This window comes from Ambystoma mexicanum, chromosome 10 (genome assembly GCF_040938575.1).
Source record: "Ambystoma mexicanum isolate Mex_15411 chromosome 10, UKY_AmexF1_1, whole genome shotgun sequence".
Classification (NCBI taxonomy): domain Eukaryota; kingdom Metazoa; phylum Chordata; class Amphibia; order Caudata; family Ambystomatidae; genus Ambystoma; species Ambystoma mexicanum.
This window is the reverse complement of record NC_090932.1, coordinates 1,553,440,330-1,553,466,335: the sequence shown is the minus strand read 5'-3', so window position 1 is coordinate 1,553,466,335 and position 26,006 is coordinate 1,553,440,330. Positions and strand designations below refer to the sequence as shown.

Below are 26,006 nucleotides of genomic sequence, written 5' to 3'. Positions count from 1 at the left end.
ATAGGCTGGGTGGGCCGATGATTTGAAAGTATGGAATTAAGGTGGAACTGGTGGATAAAGGCAACTTAATGATATTTGCTGTGGGAACCATGTTTTGTTTTTCATTTTGTCCAACCCTGTGAGGGGTGTATTTGCTTATTGCAGCATGTTGGCATATCTGCTCTAGTGAAATAGGATGTTAAAAACTTTAAAGAGCATTGTTGAGGGCCTGCTTTGAGGTTTTGGCATGGAGCAGTCTTCACTAAACCAAGCAGAGTAGCAATGTCTGCTCTGGTACTTCAAGTAGAGGGGTACTCTCACGTAGGTTGTACTTGATTTTTACGGAATTGTTTTTGTCTAATTATTATCGTCTTTTCACTTAATTTCACTCTCCCCTTACCAACAGTTAATTGCTTTTTTGCCCTTTGCTGTCCTATTTTTCTTTTTATTTATAGCTCTTTTTACAGGGGTTGTAGCAGTTCCATCTCTGTACTCTGTTTGCTTCATGGCCTTTGCCTTTCACTGCTGTGTTTTATCCCTTCCTTGGTTTCTTCTGTTGGTGATTTATAGATGTTCATGTTTTTCTTACCAAAAAGGGTGTTGTGGGTGTGTTTAGGTTTTGGGACCGCACACCCCCTGGAAGCCCTCACAGTGGAGGGTTCTTTGCTGCAAACATTTACAGTAGATTATACGCACTACTATGGGTTTGTGTGACTGTCCGTAACCCCTTCCTAGCACTACAGTTTTAGAAATCTATTTCATGCAAGAATCAATGTGTTACATTTTAAGTCTGACATTTGTTAAGCAGGTGAAATGTTTTTTCTTTTTCTATGTTAGCCTCACTGAGCACCACATTCCAGGACCAGCTTGTTACCAAGGAGGGAAACGAACTTTATCACTGTGTTATCTACCTAGCACCGGGGGATTACCACTGCTTCCACTCACCCACTGATTGGAGCGTGCACCACAGACGGCATTTTCCAGGTAGGGCCGCTTAAAAAGTTGTCAAGTACGATGTTCACATTTTTTCCCCAGTGGAAGACTCTGACCGAACAAAGGTTAGACGGCCTACTTTTGGCTGAGCGGGTGAGGCTCTCCCTGCTTGCATGAAGTGTACAGTTTCAGTGGCAATGCACGTTCTTTAAACTTAGAAGGTCCCTTTTCTGTAATTATTTAATTTAATAATGGTGTATTCAGTATATTATTACACAAAGATGTGCTAGAACTGATCCTTGTATGCTACGCACCTTCAGCTCTCCAGATATTTGGATTACAGCTCCCATCAACCCTAGCCAGCAAGTCCATCATGAGGGATCATGGGAATCAGGCAAACATCTGGAGAGGAACAGGTTGCAGAACCCTTCTTTGTTGTTTACATTGGTTGTGTTCGTATTTGAGCAATCCATTTCTAAGGTAGTCAAACAGATGGTATGCTTGTTAGGGGAGTTTTCCTAAAGTCCTACTGGCAGTAAGACTTTAGTAAGCTATCCCAGTGGTTTGTATATCCCCAAATCCTAACTCAGGATCTTGGTAGAGTGGCAGAGCAGTCAGGCTTATCTTAAGAGGAAGATGAGCTTTAGGCAAGTACGCTGAATCTAGCTAGACAGGTACAACAAAGAAGCACTTACACATATAGTTAAATACAAAATAATATATTTGTTATATCTACACCAGAATCTCTTTAAATACTTAAGACGTTTATACTAGAACACTTATAATCACTTGGTAATACAGTTCAAAGGGGACTTTCACTTTTGTGTTGGTTCGCGGTTACATTTGTAGCAACGTTAGAAAGGGAAAAGACATTGTTATCATATTATCAGATATTGTGCACTCATGTGGTTTTCAACGGTTTATACAGTAATACATTTACTCTGCAAACACATATAGTAAAGTCACTTAAAGGGAGGAAAATGGTTAGTTATTGTAACATAAGCTTAGTTCAAGGTTATAGAGATGGTTTCTTCGGCCAGTAAGTAATGGCCAACAAACACAACCCTAGTTAAAGGCTGTTCGGAGAGTACTTGAAGTCTTGACAAGCAGCGAATTGCAAAGAGTTTCTGTGTATTTCTTCCAGTTTCTAGTGTTATCGAAGCAGCAACTTAACAACTAACAAAGGAGACTTTTAATTGGACTCGTGAAGGGGACACAAGCAGCGGCTTGGGTTTGAGGTAAAACGGGGTTACCCTGGACACCGCTACATGCACTCCAACGTTCTGGAGCGACTTGGAATCAGGTAAGCAATACCTTTTTCTCCACAGTACCTTCGGTTAGAAGAAAATGCTTGTGCTCGATGCTCCGCGATATTGTAGCTCTGGACCCGACCTCCGGATTCCTTGGTGTGGTGACTGAACGCAGGACAATGGACAGAATCTCTCAGCAGCAGTCTCGAAGGAGGACCTGTGGCACAATTTTCAGCAACTTCTTGGTTCACTCTGCGGTTTAGGTGCCTTTTCTGCTTCCTGTAGTCGCATACTTTGGTGAGGGTGTCTGGGTGAGTTGGATCGGATCTCTGGAGTGTCTTTACAGGTTCAGCAAAGATTCTGACGGATTCAGCCTTTCCACAATGGTGCACTTGAAATGGGCAGCACGTCTCCTTGTATTGGGGTTCTGCAGCTCTGGAAGCTCCTAGTACCTCGGGAGATGGCTTGTTTCAAAGTTTGTCTTGGGACTGGTTGTTCCCACCAGCCAAAGGGATGGAGCTGTCCTCTTCTTAGCCCCTCTGTCGCATAGAATACATGGTCAGGACAGCAGTGGCCGCTCCACTGTGTTGCAAAGGGTCTGCAGGCGTCTCTGGTTACTTCTGTTTCCAGTGGTCGACCTCCTTTTCACTCCAGAAACCTCACCTTTTACACAGCTCCAGCACACACTGCTCTCAGCATTTTACAGAGAGGGGCGTTTGGCTGTCCATTCAGGACAGCCAGACCCCCTGTGTGAGCTGGACATATTCAGGCACCCTGGGGCTTCTCGCTCTTTCTCTTTCTCTCTTTCTTTCTCTCTCTCTCTTTCCCTCTCTCTCAAGTTCCCCCCATATTGTACATTACCGAGGCTAAGGAGCATAGAGAAGGGGATACTAGGTATCCCTTTAGCACTCACCTGAGGGTGGGTTGTGTCAATCTCTCAGACTATAGAGTTTTGGGAGAGATGCTGAGTATCACTCTATCCTTCAAAACTAGTTACTTGAGGATACAGAAGAAATCTTAAAGGAGGATCCGTAGGGTCTCCAGCAACACTGCTCATAAGGAGGTATGTGCTGCAGTAGTAAAAACAGATGTTTTAAGAGCTATGGAGCAGACCGACTCCATAGTAGTGGTAGAAAACAAAGAACAAAGTTCCAAAAGACAGAGCCCACAAGAATGAATGAGAGGAAAACAGCTACACTCATTCAGGATGGACAGAAAAAGTCAAGAAGTCCAGCAAAAAGTGCTGGGGGGGTCTCACTAGGAGAGGGTATGAAGCATAAAAATGATAAATCTCCGCAACACGTGTCAAAAACGTGTAGTATGGGAGCCTGCATCTTTGTGTGAAGTTTTGTTGAACACTCAGAATGCACTGATTACACAGGGCAATGGCGCAGACTTCCTGAGGCCTTTACTGGATTCTTTTTTTAAAGTATTTATTTTGTATTTGTGCATATAGTTAAAAGCTTTTCATACCATGTAAAAGAAGTACAAAATAAAATCTCAAACGCACAAAACAGAACTTTGCAATTTACAAATTACAAGATTACATGCCATCTGTATCAAATTTAGTAACATTCACATTATTTATGTTCCAATTTGATACCTTTGTGTAATGGACCCAGTGGATTTAAATAAGCCCACAAAATATTGTCAGATTGCTGAACTGTTTGTTGGCCATTGATGGTATTCTTTTTTCTGCCGTTAGCAGATATTATATGCTTCGGCTGTGATGACAATCGAATCCGCTGCATATATAGTAGATTAAAACTGGTGTGTTTGCATTGTGCTTTCTGAGCTGCAGAAATCTGTGTAACACTCCAATAATACAGTCTCAATGCATCTCGTAAGAATATTTCGAGGGGATTGTGTCCTCCGACGTAGTCCACATCCTTGACAGTAATTACCGCAACTGTGCTGTGCTGCGGTAATTACTGTCAAAGATGTGGAATACATCGGAGGAACATCCCATCCAAAGAAAGTTACCAGGTAAGAAAGTAACTTGTTCATCTGGACGACTCGAGGCCTAAACTGCACAATCTACATAAACGTTTTTCATATTCAATACTGCTCCATGCCCCTGTGTATTCCAGTACTGGCAATCGGTTTAAACGTAGGTAGATGAGAAAACAGCAAAGTCTGGGACAATGTTTTTTCAGATTGCCTCTGAGGACGCCTGGTAGGTGTGCCTGCTTTATGTACTCTGTATAGTCCTTTTTCTTGGTGAGGGTATCTGTATTTTATACTCTGTGCCATCTCGTGATTTCACTTGAAGCGTTTTCCCAAAGATGGCAAGTTTATTTTCACTTGGAAATTTGAGGCCCAGTTTGTCGAAATGATGAGGCTATCGACGCAAGATCACTATATTGCAATATTGCATTCATAACGCACCTGTGCACAACTATTTCTAGGCACCACAAAACAAGACAAGGAAGTGGAGACAGAGGGAAGACCAGACAAACGATCTTACTAGGCCTTGTGACGTTCAGAACGTGCAAGTGCGACAACGAGATGTGCAGGGGGAGGTGCAAGGGACATGGTGGGGGTGAGTGCGGTCAGGGCCAGTAAGGCTCTGCGTAAGTGTTAGGCAGAATTGCATGCAGTACCCTCTGGGACCACAACATACAATTAGAACTACAGGTGTAAGCAAAACCAACCTTTGGTATAAGTCTTTTCTACACAGTTTTTGGTAGCGAGCTGAGCAGCCAGGCTTATCTCAAGCAGTAAAAGATGTTTCACAGAGGTCTTAAAATCACAGTGGTTCAAGTAGACACTTACACGCAAAGTTTCCTGGTAAAACTCTTATTAATTTATTACACAGTCATTTAGAAAACATTCACTAGAAGGAGGCAATTTAATAGCATGCACAAACACATTTCACTACCAAACCAATACGTTTCTGAGTAGATTAGGCTCCCCTGAAATAGGAGCAAAATGGCATTTCAGTCACTTTAAATAGGAGTAAAAAGGCACAAGTTAATAAAATAGATCACAAATACTTTCTTAGGCAGTGCAAATAGGTTCAATTCACTAGAGGACTCGATTCAGTTCAATAGGCCTAGGCCAAAGTCAATGGGCTAGTGTCCTGGATAGGAAAGAGCAGTTCTTGTAGTAAACGGTAAAGTCTTTGCCAAAGTTCTCAGAAGTAGTTTGTACGAAAAAGAATCATATGTTGGGTCACAAGCTGATTAGGCCTGCAAGTTGGGAAAGTTTCACAAACTTTCTCTGCGAGAGGTAAGTTCTCTCAATCAGGTTGGCACAGTACCTTTAATATGAAGAAAAGATGCAGCTGAAGATGTTGATTTCTGGCAGTTCCTGCAGATCTCACTGTTGCTGAGCCTCAGTCATGGGGACAAGAGGGAGGATGCCGGGGGACTCCTGCACTACACGGGGACTGGTCAAACAAGCTGGCAAATGGTAGATCTTCGGTTCGAGTAGCTGTAGTCAAGCACACAAGCTGGTGTCCTTCCCCCTGATTAAACCTAACGAGCTCCAAGAGTGGTATCCAGGTGGCTTACGAGTTGATTGGTCCCACCAACTCAAAGGAAGAAGACGTCCTTGAAGGGGCTTCTCTGTCGAGATGAACTTGGCAATTCGGACCTGCAGCAGGGCTTCACCGGGCAAACCAACGGTCCAGGAGTTGCAGCAGCCGTCCTCTTCAAGCTCGTCTTCGGTTCTTTCGTTCGAGTGGTCGACTATGCCTTCCAAGCAAAGAGACTCGCCTTTTAAACAGTTTTCTCCCTTTCATTCCAGCCTAGCTGTCACTCACCCAGCAGGGTGGCTGTCCTTGCCGGACAGTCGGCCAACCAATCACGCCAGAGTGCATTTGGGGCACCTAGGAGACTAAGCACAGGGAGTTTCGGGCACCTCCCCCACTACCTGCCCACCCCAGACATTCGGGCGCCAGAGGCAGTCTTCAGTCCTGAAGCCCGCCGAAGGCGTAAGAACAAAGGGACCAAACCTGGATTGGCACGCAGAGACAAACTCTGGAAGGACCTTTCCAAAAAGAAATGTTGAAAAAAGAAGACCTGGACCTATTTAAACAAAGGGGCTTTAGGCTCCATCTTGAAAAACATGGCTCCTGCGATTTTTAGCTACCAGTGTTAGCGGTCAGGTCATGGTAGTTCGTTGTAAACCACTGCCACCAGCCATTTCGATAGGAAAGGGTAGCATTTGACTGCTACATGAGTTTCTAGACACAGGGGATACTAGTTAACCCCTCTAGCATTCTATATGAAGATAGTGTGTGCTGGGTCTAGGTATTTAAAAAGACTAGTAAAGTCAATTTAACCTTACATTTTCTGGGAAACAGTACTTTATCCCAGAGAAGGTATTTAAACCTTTTGGAAGTCAAAAAGACCTCCTTGTGTCACTGCACTGAAGGTGCTGTGTAACACACACGAAAACATGATGCCTATGGAGTTATCTAAAACTCCATAATCAAAGAACACAAGAGTAAAACGCACATCAAAATACATGAAAGGGTGGGGAAAAAAGGCTCACACTCTTTCCAGGTAAAAAAAATCAAGTCCTCAAAAATCCAGCAAAGTGGCTGGGGGTCTCTAAGGTGAAGCGAATTAGCACCTTTATGAGAATTCTCCCTAACAGTAAGTGCGACCAGGGCCGCGCGGCTTTGGGTAAGTGAAAGTCGGCAGGGGAGCTGTAGAGGTTACAGATTACCGTCCCTGAGTGCGCAGTAGGCCAGGCGGCAGTGCAAGGAGGACTGGTCGTAGAGGAGCCTGCTACCCAGTGAGACTCTGAGAGTACTGTAGGGAACTCATGGTGGCAACAGTAAAGACAGATGCAAGTGATCACAGTTAAGGGATTTTATTAAACTGTATAAATTGTTTGGAAAAACGCCTAATCTAAACCTAAATCTAAGATAGGCGCAAGCTACAACCATCAAATAATATTAAGGCAGTCCTAGTGGCGTCTATTCAAATAAAAGGGCCTATACTAAAAAAAAAACTATTGCCAATCCTTACAACTAAATACAAAAAGAGTGTGGGATAGGATTCGCAAGAAAGAAAGAAGGAAAGAAGTGTTCACAAATGATAAGTCAGGATGTGGTAGCCAGGGATCTCCCTTCCCCACGTTTTGAGCACGGGACAATGGGGGACTCCTGGGCACTATCGTCTATCAGGACCTTTGGTGGTTAAGTCTCTTTTCTACAAAAAGTCTCTTGCATCCGAGGACCTGATGTATTCAAAGTAACAAAAGTTATTTTCCGGATTTACGTTGGGTGATGACTTTTCACCCTTGGTTCCCCCTCTTCCGGGCTCATACCCTTCTCGAATGTTAGCCTCCCTCCATCGGGTTCACTACTGCTCTTCCCCAAAAACTTCACCTGTTGTATTTAATGTCCTAATAGACCATCCACTGTGGACATCCCTCTGTTGGGTTCACTCTTGTCAACACAATGTTCATTGGCGCCTCATGCTTCACCCCTTTCTGCAGGCATCCCTCCGTCGAGTTCACATTTGCCAGTTTCGCAGTCCCTTTACTTTCTCACTATGCGAGATTCACTTCCCTTGGCTTTTCCATTACGTGCCGGTCAAAGACTTTTCACTGTACAGAGGATTTTGCTAGACCCCTCAATGATCACTTGACCTTTTCTTGCGGCTCTCCTAGGGCCTTCTGGTAGTTTTAACAAACGGGGAATCAACTAGAGTCTCTCAAGTGAACACCTGTGGTGCCGGACCACTCTGCAGCTGGTTTTCCCCTAACGTGTTAGTTAACAGTTCTTTGAACTTCCCTTAATTTGCCATTGACAACTTTTGTCCAACACAGTTCGGTTTCTTATCCGTTCTCCCCTCGACTCACCGGCTGTGATGAACCGCTTGGCTTTTCTCGTCTCTGGAGTCAAGGTCGGTACCACGGCAGCCGTCTCTCCCTGTCATGATTATCGGTGTAGGAGAGCTCAGTCTACCGTTGACATCTGCTGCAACACATGCTGGATATTCGCGTTGCTTCTCTCCTTGTCCCCCCTTTGGTTCTCTCCTCCTGAATTGCCGTACTGGGATTGCTGTCTCGTCGTGCAGTTTTCCTTGCTCGTAGTGTGCTCTCATACTCCACCTTTTATCCCTGTCGGGAAGGGAAAGGGCTGTCAGGTGTGTGTGTGTGTGATTCTGATGGGCCCCTGGGGGACCCTCGTGCATGGAAACAAGGCACAATCACCACACGAACTGATACGCCAGACACAAGGTTCATTTCCCAAAATCTAGGGTTTATTACAAAACAAATAGTCTCAGTCGGCCGACCGGATCTCACGTCCCGCTACGTGTGTTACCCAGACCTCGTGGGACGCAAGAGAGCGAACATTTTACATCAGTTACATATATACAAAAAGACCATCATATTATCAGTAGTGACACATCCAAAACCTCCCGTAATGTATCTTCTTTAGCAAGGGTTCGATGATTGACAATTATGATGAATATGACAAATATGACACCCTTAAAGACATTTATTCAGCAACAGTTGCAATCTGCGAAGGTGCAGACACTATTCTTTGTTACAGAGAACATAGTGTTCTTGTTCTGCAAGCAAGCTGTGTTCGTAGGAGGGACACATTCCAAGCCCTGCTATCTCTTGGTTTCTATTTGTGAGCTAGAGGTCGACTCGATCTAAAGGGGCCCAGGAAAGGGGGGCCGTGAAGGAGAGTATAATTCAAGCCATTAACTGTCTACTTGTACAGTTTCTGCCGTTTCAGCGAGACTAGCTGGCACCTGCTTGGTAATTAAATGCCTTTCTGCTTACTTCCAAGGACTTGTGAGGGAGGAAAACGGTGTATTGCTGTCTGGGCTGTCTGGGCTAGTCTCTACGGCATGTAACTTGTGGCCTTGCTCTGTGCATGAGCAGAACGAAATAGAATTCACTTTTAGCAAAGCGTAAGAACAGAAAAAGCAAAATCGCAAAATGGCGATTTCTGTTGGTACAAAATGGCCGCTCAATGGTTATGCTGACGATTCTGTACTGGCGATGCTAGACATATGATGCGGTTGGTTTTCTGCCAACATAATATACCGTCTATGCTATGGTAGGGTATTTTCTAGACTAACAAACCCTCCTCTTGGCCGTAAGCCAAACGCATCAACCATACATTGCATCTTCCTCTGACCATGTATCTGATTCTGAACTATGCATACTGCTGTAATCGTCATTGTCATCATCAATATTAATAGACATGAATTCTTTCATAGTTTGCATTTCGTGATTCGTAATCGTATTCACTTTGGGAGTTCTTTTTTGTGTCACCATGTGTATGCATTCATCACTTATTTCAGTGCAAATTATTGGTAGACAGTGTATGCAACAACAACATGTTAGGAAGATTCCGAGGACTGCTGCTAAAATTGCAACTCATTTCCATCCCCATGAGCGTAATAATTCCCAAAACCAGGAGCTTATGTTCAGTTCCCAACTACCTGCTGGGGGTTGGAGGTCAGAGCTCAGGACGAGTAACTTCTTTATAGCCTCAAAAATCGTAGGGGAGGAGTCACTTACAAATATGCAGCACGATGACCCCACGCTTTTGCAAACTCCTCCACGGTCAGCCAAAACTATGTCAAGAGCCATTCTATTTTGAAGTGTCATTAATCTAATTGCCTTCTCTTCCAGAGTCATATTATACAATATATCCATTGTTCCATTTATTATTTTTTTTCCAAAATTCTGGACAATTGTCTTATAAGAATTTATTGCTTGACCCCAAAATGGTATAAATGATTTTGCTATATCTTCTGCAATAAATCCTGCTTCCTCATCTCGTTGTGGCCTTGATCTGGATAATTTTGCTATGTCTGACGTTTTTTGAAAGGAATACCCCTGGGAAAAGAATCCCTAAGGAACAAGTACCTCCTCAATTTCTAGGCAACCAGGGATAAGCTTTTTCCCCACATATGAAATAGACTGGATCACCTACATATACTGGTTCTTCCTCTCTCTCTCGAGTACTGCAATATTCATGCACCTATTGAACGTCCCTACTGAATAGGAGCCTTTCTTTCGCAAGCAAAATGGAACAGTGCGAGGACTGTAATTTATTGTATACGAGGGGGGCACTGCATCTTTGTTCCCTAGTGGGTTCATGTCAAACATGATTACAGATGATTTATAGGGCACATACAGTCTGTCTCGTGGCATTACTACTGGTTTTACCACTCTTGCTCTGTTAAATATGGAGCAACCTACAGGTTCCATTACCACTTTTTCAAATTCATCCATGTTTGTCCTATCCAATCGACCCGTTTCACTCTTATTCCATTTCCCATATAATAGTGCACTTAGTGATGCATAACATGCTGAACTAAGCAGCAATGGCTGTACATACCAACCCATTCCCTTTCCACCATAAATGCGTGCACACCCAACAGTTGCTTCTGTTCAGGATTGAGTGTGTCATGTTCATTATCAAAAGTAACGTGTTATTTCCATAACCTTCCCTGTGTCTTTCTTCCATTGGGGACAGAGTATAAGAGATTACACAGACTGGGCTTTCGGTGACAGAGGCATTACTACTAGGCAAAAATGCACCTAATGGATGTATTTCCTCTAAATACCATAATACCGGGACTACCGATATTGGTGCAAGTATACTCACAATGCACAGGAATGTTGTGACAATAAACATACATCTTTTTTGGCAGCTCTTTCTAGGTAATTTTATAGTCTCTAAATTTACTACATTATCAGCATTGGTGCAGTAGCAGGTATCGGCATTGTGCTTGACTCTTCTTCTCCGACAATGTTCGTTGTCAATACTTCTCACAGCCGCACTCGTTGAAATATCAGCAAGTTCGAAAAAGTTAAAATGTTTAGGCCAGTTCTCCACAGCCTGGATTGCTAAGTGTAAGGCAAGATTATCGTGTTCCTGCACATTGCTCAAAAGATTCCAGAGCAAACATCAATTGCCTTCGTACCATATGCGCCCCGCTCGTTCGCACGGGGTGATCAACAAATGGATTTTTATTTTCAAAGATAGCGCCGGGAAGCCGCGTTCCAGAGCTGCCAGATTGGTACAACCCCTATGCTCCACTTCCCTAGGCCTCCGATTCCCACTTCATCCGCAATGCGAATAGAGGCAACAAAATGAAACGTGAAGATCAGATCACTTTGGATTTTGAGAATGTACGTTGTGCCGTATTGCTCCAGGTACTGTGTGATCGATGAATAGTGCAGGTGCACTTCCAGATTCAGGCTCAGTCAGCCTGTGGCGCAGCAAGCGATGGTGGCCGCCAAAGAGATGATGCAGGTTTCATGTCAGCCTGTGGCGATGCCGGTTCAGCTGGGCAAAGTTGGGGCTCACTCAGCCATTTCTCCTTTTTAGCAATCCTCTCAGGCTTTCTCTCAGGCTCAGGCAGAATTTGCGGCAGAGAACTGGCAATGGTGTCATTCAAGTCGGAGGCAGCTGTTTGTGGATCAGGCAGTTCTTTCAATGGCAATGTAATTCTTTTCGTGTGAGTGGCATGGATCCACGCCTTACGACCATCCACACGACTGGGGTTTGTGTTGCCAGGAGTACCTGATAAGGCCAACGCCATCTTGGCGCAAGTGATGATTTCCTTTCAAAGTTCTTTGTGAGGATCCAGTTTCCCGGCTGAAGACAATGCCCCAGGCCGGTATATCTGACAGGAAGAGCCTGTTGCACCTGCTGATGAATCAAACGAAGCTTCTGTATTAAAAGGTTACAATATGTACTAAGCACAGGGTATTCAACTTCACTCAAACGCCTGAGTTGCGGCGCACACCAAACATTAGCAGGTCTCCCCATCACGATCTCGTATGGGGAGAGTCCAGTCCTTGCTTGCACAGATGTGTTCATGCACAACAAAGCTAAAGGCAATGCATCTGTCCATTTCAGCTTGCACCCTGAAATTATCTTGCTAATCTTATTTTTCAGTATGCCGTTCTGGCGCTCAACAAGCCCAGCACTCATCGGGTGTCTGGTGCAATGGAATCGTTTATCAATCTGAAGGCCTGCACAAATCTGTAATATCTGTAATATCACGGTGGCAACAAAATGTGTGCCGTTATCTGACCATATGACCCACGGCAGGCTGAATCATTCTTTTAACATCACTTTAGCCGTGCTCATGGCTGTGCAGTCCTTCAGCGGATATGCTTCCACCCATTTACTGAACGCACACACTACCACCAGGATGTATTTTAGGTTCTGACATAGAAATCAAAATGGATCACCTCAAAGGGCATAGAGGGGAGGGGGGGGCAAAAACATGTTGCAGACATGTTCTACAATTCTGAACTAGTCTTTCTGCATTTTTTCTTATGTGCATGTTCTGCCATACTGTAGCCAGATGCTGAACCATCTTTTTCGCACATATGTGCGTGGGGCTGTGGGCCATGGTGACGATTGCAATTACGTAGGAGTTGGTCAGCATCCACTTTCTACTTTGCTTGTCCACCCAGCAACCTTCCAAGTCTAATTCTGCATAGCCCTTAGCCCACCTGTTTATTTCATCAGCAGTTGCATCCGCCTGCTTTTCTTTGACTGTGGCAATCCCATTCTCTTATCATGCAGGGCACTTCTTCTGACTGTACTATCAACATTTTTGTGCCTAAATCAGTGCCAGTTTGTTTTGCAATTTTGTCTGCAAATGCGTTTCATTCTCCCACCTTACATGTTATTTTCTTATGCGCTTCGCATTTCATTATTGCCAGTCGCTTTGGACACGTAAGTGCAGACAGCAATCGCGATATCAAAGGGCCATGTTGGATTCTAGTTCCATGTGATGTTGGGGAAACCCCTCTCAGCCCAGAGTCGGCCAAAATTGTGTACCACCCCTAATGCATACTGACTGTCAGTATATATGTTTACATTTAGATTTTCAGAGATTTCACATGCTCTCGACAATGCTATTATCTCTGCTGCCTGCGCTGAATTGTATGGAATTCTTTTGCTCTCTACAATACTCTTTAGTGTCGTGATGGCATAGGCAGCAGTTGACGTGTCATCAGGTAATTTGAAACAGGAACCGTCACAAAACAGTTCTCCATCTGGCTCTTTCTGTGGGGTGTCTGTTAAGTCAATTCTTCCTTTCGTTTCTTCTTCAGTAACCATTAAACAATCATGGGGAGGTGATTAATTCTCACCTACTTCTTCACTGGGAAGGGGCATTAATTCTGCAGGATTCAAAGCGCAACACCTCTGAATTTGAATATGTGGTAACAGGACAATTTCATATCTAGTCAATCTAGCTGATGTGAGGTGTTGCGTCTGCATTCCGTTTAAGAGAAGGTCTATTGCGTGTGGCACCATCAAAATTAAGGTGTGCCCCAACACCATCCCTTCGGTTTTTTTCACTGACGCGGCAGCTGCAGCAACAGCTCGCAAACAACGCGGCAAAGTGCATGCTACAGGGACCAGCGCAGAAGAAAAATAACCGCATGGTCTATTTCTTTCTCCTTGTTCCTGTGTCAAAACAGCCAGCGCGCAGCCTTCATTCTCATGCACAAATAATTTGAAAACATTTTCATAATTTGATGTGCCCAAAACTGGAGCACAAAGCAACTTTCAGCAGATCAAATACATTCTGACATTCCTCACTCCATGGCAAAGGCAAGACAACATCCTTCTTTGTCAATGCCACCATTGGTTTCACAATCATAGCGAAATTCGCTATCCACTGCCGGCAATATGAAGCCATGCCTATTATGGCTCTGACTCCTTTCTGTGTCTTTGGAATAGGCATACCAGAGATACTCTCTAGTCTTTCTGGTGTCAGTCTTCTTCCCTCTTTCGAAAGTAGGTAGACCAAATAGGCCACCTCCTTTCGACAATACTGGAATTTTTTTAAAGAAGCTTTATGTCCATGTTCTGCTAAATGTGTCAACAACAAAACTGTATCCTCTTTGCAAATTTCTTCTGTGTCGGCAGCAATTAACAAGTCATCTATGTACTGCAATAGTACACAGCCCGCTGGTAGTTCTAGCATGTCTAGTTGTTCTTTTAATGCTCTGCTATAAATACTTGTTTTCTCAGTGTAACTTTGTGGAATTCGTGTGAATGAATTGAATGTGAATGAACGCCCTCCTAGTGTGAAAGCAAATAGGTATCTGCTATCTTGGTGCACTGGAATGCTAAAAAATGCATTCTTAAGATCGACTACACTAAAATAAGCAGCTGAAGCTGGAATCATTGTCAAAATGGTAGTGCTGTCTGGGACCAACAGAAATTGGGGATCTACTGCTTTATTCAATGCGCGTAAATCGATGATAAAACGGAACGGTATTTCATTACCTCCTTTTTTATAAACTGGAAGAATGGGACGGTTACAAGTGCTACCAGTAATCTCTTCAATTACGTTTCTTTTAACCAAATCCGAGACAATACATTTTAATGCTTTTTCGCCCTCACCGAAATTTTATACTGGGGAATATGTGGTAATGTTACTCCCTCTTTCAGAACAATTCTCACCGGCTCTATTTTCAAACAACCAACATCATTATCATTCATCGCCCATATGCAAGTCGGTACCTTACTTAACTCTGTTGGCAGGGGTTTGGACAGGAATTGGGACACTGGTATTTTTTGTGGTGATCTTGTCAAAAACACCCCATCAGGAGAACAATGAATAACCGCATTTAGTTTCTTTAACAAGTTTAAACCTAATAGATTCTCGCCACAATTCTGTGTCAACAGAAACGGGCAAGACTCAGTGAATGGTCCTAGTGTTATTGGTACTGACTGGGACAAGGGACTAATTACTGGGGTTCCTGCGAACCCTATTGAAACATTCTTCTGCCCTGACAGCGGTATTTCTGGAACCAAGTGGTGGTCTATTGAGCACTTCTGTGCACCTGTGTCCACAAGAAAAACGTGCTCCTTATTCCCAACTTTAATTTCTACGTAGGGTCCTTTCTGATCAACGGGAATAGACACTGGTTCCGACCCCTGACTTGGGCTGTCCTAGCGGAACAATACATCTGATGTATAGTCACCGGAATAGTATGTATTTGATTGGGTATCAAAAACATTTCCATCCCAACTCCATACTGCTGATTTTGATTTTGGTTCTGATTCTGGTTACAATTTCCTTGATTATTCTGATTTTGCTGTGTACTATTGTTTCTATCCTGTCCCTGTGCTCCCGGGCGACCTCTGTTCTGTCTTCTCGGGCCATTCCCATTTCTATTTTGCAAATGTGGACACTGTGCTCGCCAATGACCCTCTTCCTTACAGTATGCACATTAGTGTAGTCCAAGTGGACCTCCATGCATGTTCGAATAATTTCCTCTTCCTTGTGCATTTCCTCTATCTCTATTATGACTCGCTACCTGTTGTAGCAACACTCTTGTTTTTGGATTCACTGTGTCTTACCTCTTTTTCTTTTTCTGTATTTACTCTATTGTCATAATACTGGGCCATGTGTAATACTTCACTCTGTGATTTTGCTTGCTATGCACTTTCAGATGTCATTATCAAATTTCGGATTTGAGGTAACAACCCTCTTACATATTTGTCAACAAATAGTCTTTTCCCAGGCTCAGTGCTTAAATCTTGTCCACTAAAATCTGTATACACTTCTTCAAATCTATTAAAATAGTCCATAGCCAACTCATCTTTGCTTTGCACACATGCAGTTAGTTTGTCCCATATAATTCTCTTTTCAGGAACTATAACTTTCAATTTCTGTACTATCCGTGTCGGTAACGCTGACATATTTGACGATGGCTTTTCGCCTGATTTTCTGTCCGCATCCTCTTTTATTAAATTCTCCCATGTAGCACCCAAACTATCCTGTTAATCTACATTCCTTATTTGTGTCCATATATCTGCTGGGAGAATTACAGGGAATAATAGGTCAATATCGCTCATCGTAAAAATGGACGATTTCAAATAGGACTCAATTTCTTTATAGAAAACCTCTGGATTTTTTCTCAAATCAGAGATCGTTTGTTTTATATTATTCACCTCTTGTCTGGAGAAAGGGACATGTACATATTGTGCTGTCTAATGCGCTTCTGTTACCTGCGCTGGTTGTCCATGAATACCAGGAATTTCTACTTTCGGCACAAAAGTGGGTGGGACCGCCCTCATGGGAAATATCGCACTCGCTCTTCCTTCTTACTCTCTCTTATGAAGCACTATAGCTAGATCAAGGGATAAGGCAGTCTCTCCTGTATCCCGTGAAAATGCTCTTTTATACACTGCCATTATTTCAGGTGGGCAGCACTGCTTTTTATCTACATATTTGTCTTGTAAATATTCAACCATTACCTGCAATGCCTTTCTTTGCATTCCTAATGTATACTGATCAAATGTATCTTGCACCTCCATTGTAGGGATGCTAGCATCTGTAATCCAATTAAGTGCCTCTCGCGTACATATTTTCATTTCTTCACTAACCTGTTTTGATGGCGGAAAAAATCGCCGTTGCACATATGGTGCCGTCTCTTGTCTCCCTCTTCTTACCGAAACGCCGGAACAGAAAACATCTCTGAATATAATTCATGAAGTTAATTTTTAAACTCAAAAAGCCTGTCCACATGCTCCTTCATCTCTGGATCACTTTCTCTTATATGCGAAAAGGCATTCAAGTCCCGCAACTTCTGCGGCGGCACCATACCAGTTAATTGCTTCCATCTTTCCATAAGATATTCTCCCATGCATTCCAACAATACCTGTTTTTCACTGAGCTTCTTATAATCGTACATCGACCCCAGCGTCGAGGTCTCGTCATTTCCTTCGATATATATTTATGCCTGTTCTTTCAACTCCTTCCTCCTCTCCTTGCTGACCGCACTACGAGTTATTCTAAAATACACGCTTTGTGCAGGCCCCGCTCCTCCCATACTGTTTGCTTTGATAGCTGTGGATTCTAGCTCGGTAGGAGGAGGGTGGAGTGGGATCATGTATTCAGGAGGGGCTGGTGCAGATGGAACAACTGGAAGGGGGAGTGGTAACTGAAGCTGTAATTGAGGCTGAGTAGCGGGGATGGGCTGGGGCTGAAGCTGAACAATGGGCACTTGTGCAATTATGTCAGTCTTACTTTTGGGATGTTCTTGTCTTTTCTCTTTTAAAATCTTATTGATAGTTCATCTGATGCATGCAATTCTTGTTGAGGATATATTTTATCTATGCCCCTTTGGATACTCCTGTCTGCCTTTCTAATTTGCTTATCCCATTCTTTTTCTTCCTGTTCTAGCGCTCTATCTTCATTAGATTTGTGCCTACGCGCATGTTTCTCTCTGCCTCTTAAGCGGAGGTTAGCTTCCTTCCTCCAGTCTCTAATGACGTCAAATGTTGGAAGGGGTGCTTTCTTGTGCAGCAATACTGATTCCAATTCTCTATTCGCGCCATCTCGTAACTCCCATTTTTAGGCCCTTGCAAATCTTCTACGTGTCTGGTCTGCCTATGCCAAATTTCACAAAACATTATTGCCCCTATTCCATACTTCACATGCTTCTCCAGCATGGGGTCTGGCATGGATTCACATTCTCATGAATATTCCCCGTCGTCAGGCTGGGAATCCTTGGTAAAGAAAAAATCAGTATCAGTTTCGTTTCTGATCTGTCTTTCTTAGTAGTAACCAATCACTGATCTCTGGGTCATACTGCTCCCAGCCAATGACTGCCCTCTCCCTAAGCCCCGCCCGTGGCAGCCATCCTCAGATTTTTACCGCACGCTCAAGTGTTGGGAGTCCTCGTGTTTAGCTCTCGAGTCTTTTACTGCGTTTTCACTTTTTTTCAGGAGAATTTCTCATTTTTTCGGTTTAATCGAGCCTCAAGCTCCACCGTTTCTACTTCCGATAACGGGGACCCGTTTCGGAATTCTTCTACGCCCCTCAAGGGTGAAGTTTTCGTCGAGTTTACACTTGGAGGATTCCGGAAGATCTGCAGCCTACCTCAAGACATGGCCTAGGACAAAGGGAGCTCGACGCCCAGATCCAAGCTGTTCAGGAACTGCCCTGGATGCGGATTATATAACGTTTTCAAGGAGGATGAGCATTTGCGATGTCTCTACTGCCTCCATGGGGACAAGACGCACGTGGAGAAGGACTGTGTGTTCTGCAAGAAGCTTTCGGAACGGACCAAACAAGATCGTCGTTCCCGGCTTGCCACCTGGCTTGAGAAGGGCACAGCAAGTGAGAAGGCGAAGAAGTCTGAGCAGGCTTCTAAGTCCTTTGAGGGCGCCCTAGCGACGGGGGCCCAACAGAAGGCCAAGCACCGCGAGTCCGCGGGCTCCGGGAGCACCGAAAGGTCGGGCTCTTCGGTTGCCAAGCAGGGCACTACTTCCCCGGCACGTTCGACCACGAGCCAGCGCTCTGGCTTGGGGAAGAGGAAGTCCGAGAACCTGGGTAGGCCGCTGGAGCGGACCCAGTCGATCTCGAAGGGGGAGCGAGGTGTTGACCCTCCCCCCAAGGCGAAGGACCAGGACACACCTAAGGTGGTGAGGGCCTTGATCCACCCGGCTAAGGCCTCTACCGAAGTGGTCTCTGCGACCCCGGCGGAGCCGGCTGAGACTACGCCGATGGAAATGGCCTATGGGCCCGAGTATCCCTGCCGCCGCGGAGGGAATCCTCTTTCCAGCCCATCGCTAAAACACGCGTGAAGCCCCCGGCTGAAAAAGAGGGGGGGGGCGGTGGCCGTTACAGACTCGGAATCAGCCTGAGGAGGAACTGGTGGAGACTGAGAGGGGCCTCAACGAAAGGTCCATAGGCCTCAACGAGAGGTTCATAAACCTCAATGAGAGGTTCGATCCCAGGGGATGGTCCCTACTGATGTGATCGATGATAGCGTCGAGGACGACGAACAGGGCCCATGGGAGCGGCCATCCCGTCCGCCGCAGCCATTGCCCGAGCCCCAGGATAGCTCGGCGGCCATTTTGTTGGGAATCCAATCCTTATGTACCGAGATAAGGATGAGATTACCACGCACCCCGAGGGAGGAGCCAGAACCAGGCCCGTCGGGAAGCCCTCCGAACAAGCGGAGGCGAGTCCACGCTGCTCCGCCCTTCGTGCCTGCGAGACCGGCGGACCCCTCATCCCCCTTGCCAGGAGAGGATACGGCGACGGGGACGGACGGCGGCAATGACACAGCGGACATCCCATCGTCGCCTCCCCCGCAGGCGTCCCCAGCCGACGAGGTTGGCTCTTTCCACGCCATAATAACCAGGCCATCCGAGCTCTTCCAGCTCTGCCCTGAAGAACAGAAAAAGGAGGGGTTTCTGTACCAGCGACGAGAGGCTAAGAGGAAGACTGTCCTCGCAGTGCCTTTACTCGACGACATCTGGGACGAGGGGCTTGCTGTCCTCAAAAACCCTGCCACGACACCCGCCAAGAGGGACAGGTACGATAAGAAGTACTGAGTCCCCGATGCCGCCCCCTTGTGCCTCAGGGCCCAGCCCACGCCGGACTCGGTCGTCTCGGCAGCGGCTAAGAAGAAGGCAGCGGGCGCGGCGGCTTCAACTTCCACCTCCCCGCCGGACAGCGAGGGTAAGAAGTTGGACTCTATGGGACGACGAGTCATCTCGTCGGCGGCGACAACGACAATTAAGGCGGCCAATGCCTTAGCGATCGTGCCCCGCTACAACAGGGAGCTCTGGTTCAAGATAGCTCCCCTGTTAGATTTCCTGCCGGATGACAAAAGGGCAGAGGCCCTAGAGATTCTGCAGGAGGGCGAGGTGGCGTCGGATCATGCCATTACGGTGGCAACGGACATTGCCGATACCGGATTTCGCCAACTGGGCAACAGAGTTTGCCTCCGAGGATGGCTCAAGGCGACAGACTTTCGCCAGGACGTCCAGACCAGAGTGTTGGACATGCCGTTCAACGGCAACAACCTCTTTGGTAAGGCAGTGGATGAGTCTCTACAGGCCATCAAGACCGACTCGGAGACGGCCCGGGCCCTTGGGGTACTTCAGCGATGGCCCTTTTGGAGCTCTGGAGGCAGACGGGGTGCCTCCAAAGGAGCCAGCGGTGGCTCCTCCACCTACCGCCAGGCGGCCCGCTCCTCTTCCCAGGAGGCCTACAGAGCTCGCGGCAAACAAGGGGGTTCCCGCCGTCGTCGCCAAGGAGGCCAAGGCGGCAAGGCCGCCTCCAAGCAAGAATGACCCAGCCGTGTTGTCGGGCCCCCACCGAAGCACCCCGGTGGGAGGCTGGCTGACGAAGTTCGTCGGTGTGTGGTAGTCCATCTCCACCGACCGTTGGGTGTTGGACACCCTGGCCAACGGGCACTCGGTGGAATTCCAAAAGAAGTGCCCTCGCATTCCTCCCGTGGCCAGGAAGGAAAATCACATCCCTCAACTGCTGTTGGAGGTAAAGGCGATGCTCAAGAAAGGTGCCATCGAGCTCGTCCCCAGAAGGCATCCGGGGCTCTCGAGTGTACTCAAGGTACTTCCTCGTCAGGAAGAAGACAGGCGGTTGGCGCCCCATCCTGGACCTGCACCGCTTAAACAAATACATCAAGGCACAGAAATTCAGGATGGTCACCCTCCAGCACGTGCTGGGACAGCTGGAGGAAGGCGACTTCCTATCGTCGCTGGAACTGGAGGATGCTTACTTCCACATCCCCATTCTAAGAAGGCACAGGAAGTTCCTCAGGTACGTGGTTCAAGGATGCCACTACCAATTCAGAGCCCTACCGTTCGGATTAAAGTCGGCACCCAGGGTTTTCACCAAGTGCCTGGCACCAGTGGCGGCGCGCCTGCAGGGGATCCACGTCTACCCCTACCTGGACGACTGGCTAATCCTGGCAAGACTGGCAAGGTCAAGGGAACTCGCCGTCGATCATACGGCGAGGACCGTCCGGTTGCTCACAGAGACGGGGTTCTCCATCAACTACCCCAAATCCCACCTGGTTCCGTCGCAAGTAGCACTGTTTTTGGGGGCGAAGCTCGATACAGTGGAGCAATTGGCCTCCCCTTCAGAGGAGAGGACCAATACCATCCTGGGCAAGGTACGGCGACTGTTGGCCACGGACGTGGCCAGGGTGAGGTCCATCAAGTCCCTTCTCGGGATGATGTCCTCATGCATCTACCTTGTACCCCTTTGCAGACTTCGGATGCGTCCGCTGCAGGAGTTCCTCGACGACCACTGGTTTCAGGCGGGGGGCTGCTTCGAGGACAGGATCCCCCTCGACGAGGAGTTCCGTCGAGCGATCCTATGGTGGGGCACCCGGGCTCACCTCACGATGGGCACGGACTTTCAAACCCCAGTGTTTCAGGAGATGGTGACTACAGACGCCTCTCTGGAGGGTTGGGGGGCCCACACCGGAGATCTCCATGCAAGAGGCCTTTGGCTCCCGGAGGAGAGGTCTCTTCACATCAACATCTTGGAGCTCCGGGCAGTGTTCTGGGCGCTCAAGTCGTTCCTCCCGTCCCTCAAGGACAAAGTGGTGAGGATCTTCACCGACAACACCACCACGATGTTCTACATACGGAAGCAGGGGGGCACCAGATCCCCAGCCCTATCCAAGGAGGCCCAGGATCTGTGGCACTGGGCCGTCGCCCAGGGGATGTTTCTGGTTCCCTGCCACCTGGCAGGAATAAAAAAAACACCATCGCTGACTCAAATCAGCAGGGAGCTACGCTCGTGCCACGAGTGGGAACTGCGCCAGGATCAAGTGGATCGACTCTTCCGATGATGGGGCAAACCCCAGATCGACTTGTTTGCGACGGCGACGAACTCCAAGTGCCAGAGGTTCGCCAGCAGGTTCCCCCAGCCGAGGAGCATGGGCGATGCTTTCTCGTTCCCTTGGGACGGCCTGTTTCTATACGCGTTCCCTCCATTGCCGTTGCTGCTCCGCCTCATCAACCAGCTCAAGAGGTCCAGGTGCAGGATGATCCTCTTCGCACCGGCGTGGCCGAGGCAGATCTGGTTCCCGAACCTTCTGGACTTGTCAACGTCCCCGCCAGTCAGGCTGCCGGCGGACGCGGATCTTCTCTCCAGAGAAGGAGGCGCCATTCTACACCACGACCCACAGTCACTGAACTTGCAGGCCTGGCTCCTGCAGCACTAGAATTTGGAGGGTACGATATCCCGGCTGATTGCAGAGAGGTTCTTGCAAAGGCCAGGGCGTCCTCAACTCTCAAGTGTTAGTCATAAATGGAAGAGGTTCTCTGTCTGGTGCCGTGCACAGAAGTGCTGCCGTACTTACTGTCGCTGGCCAAAGCTGGACTGGCTCACGCCTCCATAAAAATACATCTGGATGCCATCTCCCGATATACCAGGACTACAGGACGGGCCTCCTTGTGGTCTCATCGCCTGGTAAAGGAATTTATGAAGGGACTATTCCGATCATTCCCGCCGGTGAAGGCCCCTGCCCCGGCGTGGGAACTTAATGTGGTGCTGACCAGGCTCATGGGGGGCCCCATTCGAGCCTGTGCATTCAGCGCCTTTGAAGTTCCTGTCATGGAAGACAGCGTTCCTCGTGGCTATCACCTCTGCACGACGAGTGGGAGAGATTCAGGCCCTATCTTGCAAGCCTCCATACTTGACTTTTCATGACACGAGGGTGGTGCTGAGGACGCACCCCTCCTTCATGCCCAAGGTGCCGTCGGACTTCCACCTCAACGAGCCCTTGGTGTTATCAGTTTTCTTTCCGTCGCCTTCGACGCCGGCCGAGAGGACTTTGCACTCGCTGGATGTAGCTAGAGCGGTGAAGTTCTATGTGGACCGCACAAAGAGTTTTCGGAAGACGTCACAACTGTTTGTGAACTTTGGGTCTGTGAATCAAGGGAAGGCTCTCTCGAAGACTTCCATTTCCAGATGGCTCTCCGGCTGCATTATGCATTGTCACCGGTTGGCAAACCGACCGCTGCCCGGCCATCCGAGAGCCCATTCGACCAGAGCGATCGCGGCTATCACGGTGTTCCTGTCTGGTGTGCCCCTGCTGGACATCTGCAGGGCTTCTATGTGGAGGTCGACACACACCTTCACAAGATTCTACTGCGTCGATCGGGACTCCAGGGAGGAGTCCAGGGTCGGCCAAGCAACCTGTTCGCCTAAGGTGAGCCTGGTGAGGAGGTAAGAGATGCTTAATGTTGAGTTGTTGTATTGCTTAATGTTGAGCCTTTTGCCACCTCCCGTGGTTGTGCATGTGTATACTGCTATGTATTTTTATTCATGAGCATGTGAAACCATGCCAGACCCCATGCTGGAGAAGGAAGAAGTTACTTACCTGTAACAGTTCTCCAGCATGGGTCTGGCATGGATTCACATGCAAACCCTCCCACCTACCCCTCTGCGGCTCTTCACTTGGTCATACTGCCTCTTGGCGTGCTACCAAATCTGAGGATGGCTGCCAGGGGCGGGGCTTAGGGAGAGGGCAGTCATTGGCTGGGGGCAGTATGACCCAGAGATCAGTGATTGGTTACTACTAAGAAAGAGAGATCAGAAACGAAACTGATACTGATTTTTTCTTTACCAAGGATTCCCAGCCTGACGACGGGGAATATTCATGAGCATGTGAATCCATGCCAGACCCATGCTGGAGAACAACAGTTACAGGTAAGTAACTTGTTCCATCTCAAACGCTGGTGACCCTACGGTTGGCGCAGCCTGGCCAGTTTCCAATGATTGTCTACAGCAGTGGAAAAATCCCACTAGACAAGAAGACAATTTCCCCGGCATGTTTGCTCTTATTAGTACCTTACCCTGGGCGTTTGATCTTGCAAGAGCAACTCTCAACCAATATCAGGACTATTAAGAATCGGGGCAAACTCACCTGATCAATCAGTTCGTCTCTCAAGACGCAATTTGTCCGTATACAGACGCAACCAAGGATCGTTGTGTCTGCGTATCTGGCTCAATCTGCCTCTTTTCGGGACCCTCGCCTTCTTGCTCTCTGGCCGAACGTGTCGATCAGGGACCGGTTGTGTACAGATCTGCAAAGGAGTCTCATCACTTCCACAGGGGTGCCCCGAACACCTCTCGATCCCGGCTCGGCTGCCTCGTCCTCGATTCGTTTTTTCCGCCTTCTTCAAATTTCAACGTACACGATGGAGCAAATGGGGGAGGGTCCCTATTCGGGTGCCATCTTTTGACGGGCCCCTAGGGGACCCTTGTGCATGGAAACAAGGCACAATCACCACACACAAACTGATACGCCAGACACAAGGTTCAATTCCCACAATCTAGGGTTTATTGCAAAGCAAATAGTCTCAGTCGGCCGACCGGATCCCACGTCCCGCAACGTGTTACCCAGACCTCGTGGGATGCAAGAGAGTGAACATTTTACATCGGTTACATATATACAAAAAGATCATCATATTATCAGTAGTGACACATCCAAAAACGCCCATAATGTAGCTTCTTTAGCAAGGGTTCGATGATTGACAATTATGACGAATATGACAAATATGACACCCTTAAAGACATTTATTCAGCAACAGTTGCAATCTGCGAAGGTGCAGCCACTATTCTTTGTTACAGAGAACATAGTGCTCTTGTTCTGCAAGCAAGCTGTGTTCGTAGGAGGGACACATTCCAAGCCCTGCTATCTCTTGGTTTCTATTTGTGAGCTAGAGGTCGGCTCGATCTAAAGGGGCCCAGAAAAGGGGGGGGCCGTGAAGGAGAGTATAATTCAAGCCACTATTTCTACAGTTTCTGCTGTTTCAGCGAGACTAGCTGGCACCTGCTTGGTGATTAAATGCCTTTCTGCTTACTTCCAAGGACTTGTGAGGGAGGAAAACAGTGTATTGCTCTCTGGGCTAGTCTCTCAGCATGTAACTTGTGGCCTTGCTCTGTACATGAGCAGAACGAAATAGAATTCACTTTTAGCAAAGCGTTGGAACAGAAAAGCAAGAAAAAGCAAAATCGCAAAATGGTGAATTCTGTTAGTACAAAATGGCCGCAATCGAGACATGGGTGAAAATGTTAAGTTGCAAGCTACTAGTAAGTGATTAAAAGTAATTCGACACCTCAATTTTACACAAACACACAGCACACCGTTTCTTGAAACACTTGTGTATAGGCGCATTAGAAATGCCATATCATATCATACTCCCCAAGAGTCAATTATCACTAACCAATGTCTAGTGGCAAATTCCATTTTTTAGAACCTGAATCACGGTACAGTTGTCCATCTTGGCAGAGGAAAGGGGCTAGAATGAGTACAGCCAAACTGGCGTGGGCTCTGCGCTCGGAGCTAGGCCATACATCCCCTGATTCATCATTTTTGGGATGATTGTACATGATCTTCTGATGTCCTTAGTGGAAAGACACAACACACTTGAAAGAAGAAATTGCTGAGCATAAGAGTGCGATTGTGAGTAGGAGAAATTACTTGCCAGTAATGTTCTTTCTATGGATTCTTCTCCTGCAGAATCCTCATTAGATAGATATCCTTTCAGCATCAGCTGCTCAAACATTTTCGGCAGGTGGCGTAGTACGACTCAATATCGAATCCTCTAGACTCAACCGTGCTACTACTCTGCTCTGGCATTGATGGCGGACAGAGCTGATGAGTGGCACCGTCGAGTCAAGAGGAGTCACACTGCCCCTGTACCGCAGACCCCCACTTTTTCCCCCCTGAGCTCAGCAGCAGCGGAGGAAGATTCCAGCCAAAAAACGTGAGGAACAGAAACCGAACTGGATGCCACAAACTGACAGTCCTAATACAGCAAAGCATCAAATTTGTGCCTAACACCTAATCGTCATAACCTCGTCCCATTGGAAGTGGTCAACCAGACCACTTTCATAGCCGGGCCGGATGGGAGAGTGATGAGGTATCTGCGGGAGAAGAATCCATAGAAAGAGCACTGGTAAATCTGTTCAATGGATTGCATTCTCACTCGGATTCCTCATTAGATAGACTCACAAAGCACTATAGAGGCGAAATGAAAGCCCTCAGACAAGGAAATTCTGCTATGTGCTCTGCTGAATC

At 47.0% G+C, this 26,006-nt stretch overlaps 1 protein-coding gene across 6 annotated transcripts in view; it reads left to right on the top strand.

Annotated features, from left to right (window-relative positions):
• The window catches only part of PISD (phosphatidylserine decarboxylase), a 502,520-nt gene that overhangs the window by 443,432 nt on the left and 33,082 nt on the right, over window positions 1-26,006 (top strand). For all 6 annotated transcript variants that reach the window (XM_069619816.1, XM_069619818.1, XM_069619821.1 and 3 more), the window contains one exon: window positions 817-963. In XM_069619816.1, coding sequence (XP_069475917.1) covers window positions 817-963 — 147 coding nt within the window. The remainder of the gene's footprint in view (window positions 1-816; window positions 964-26,006) is intronic.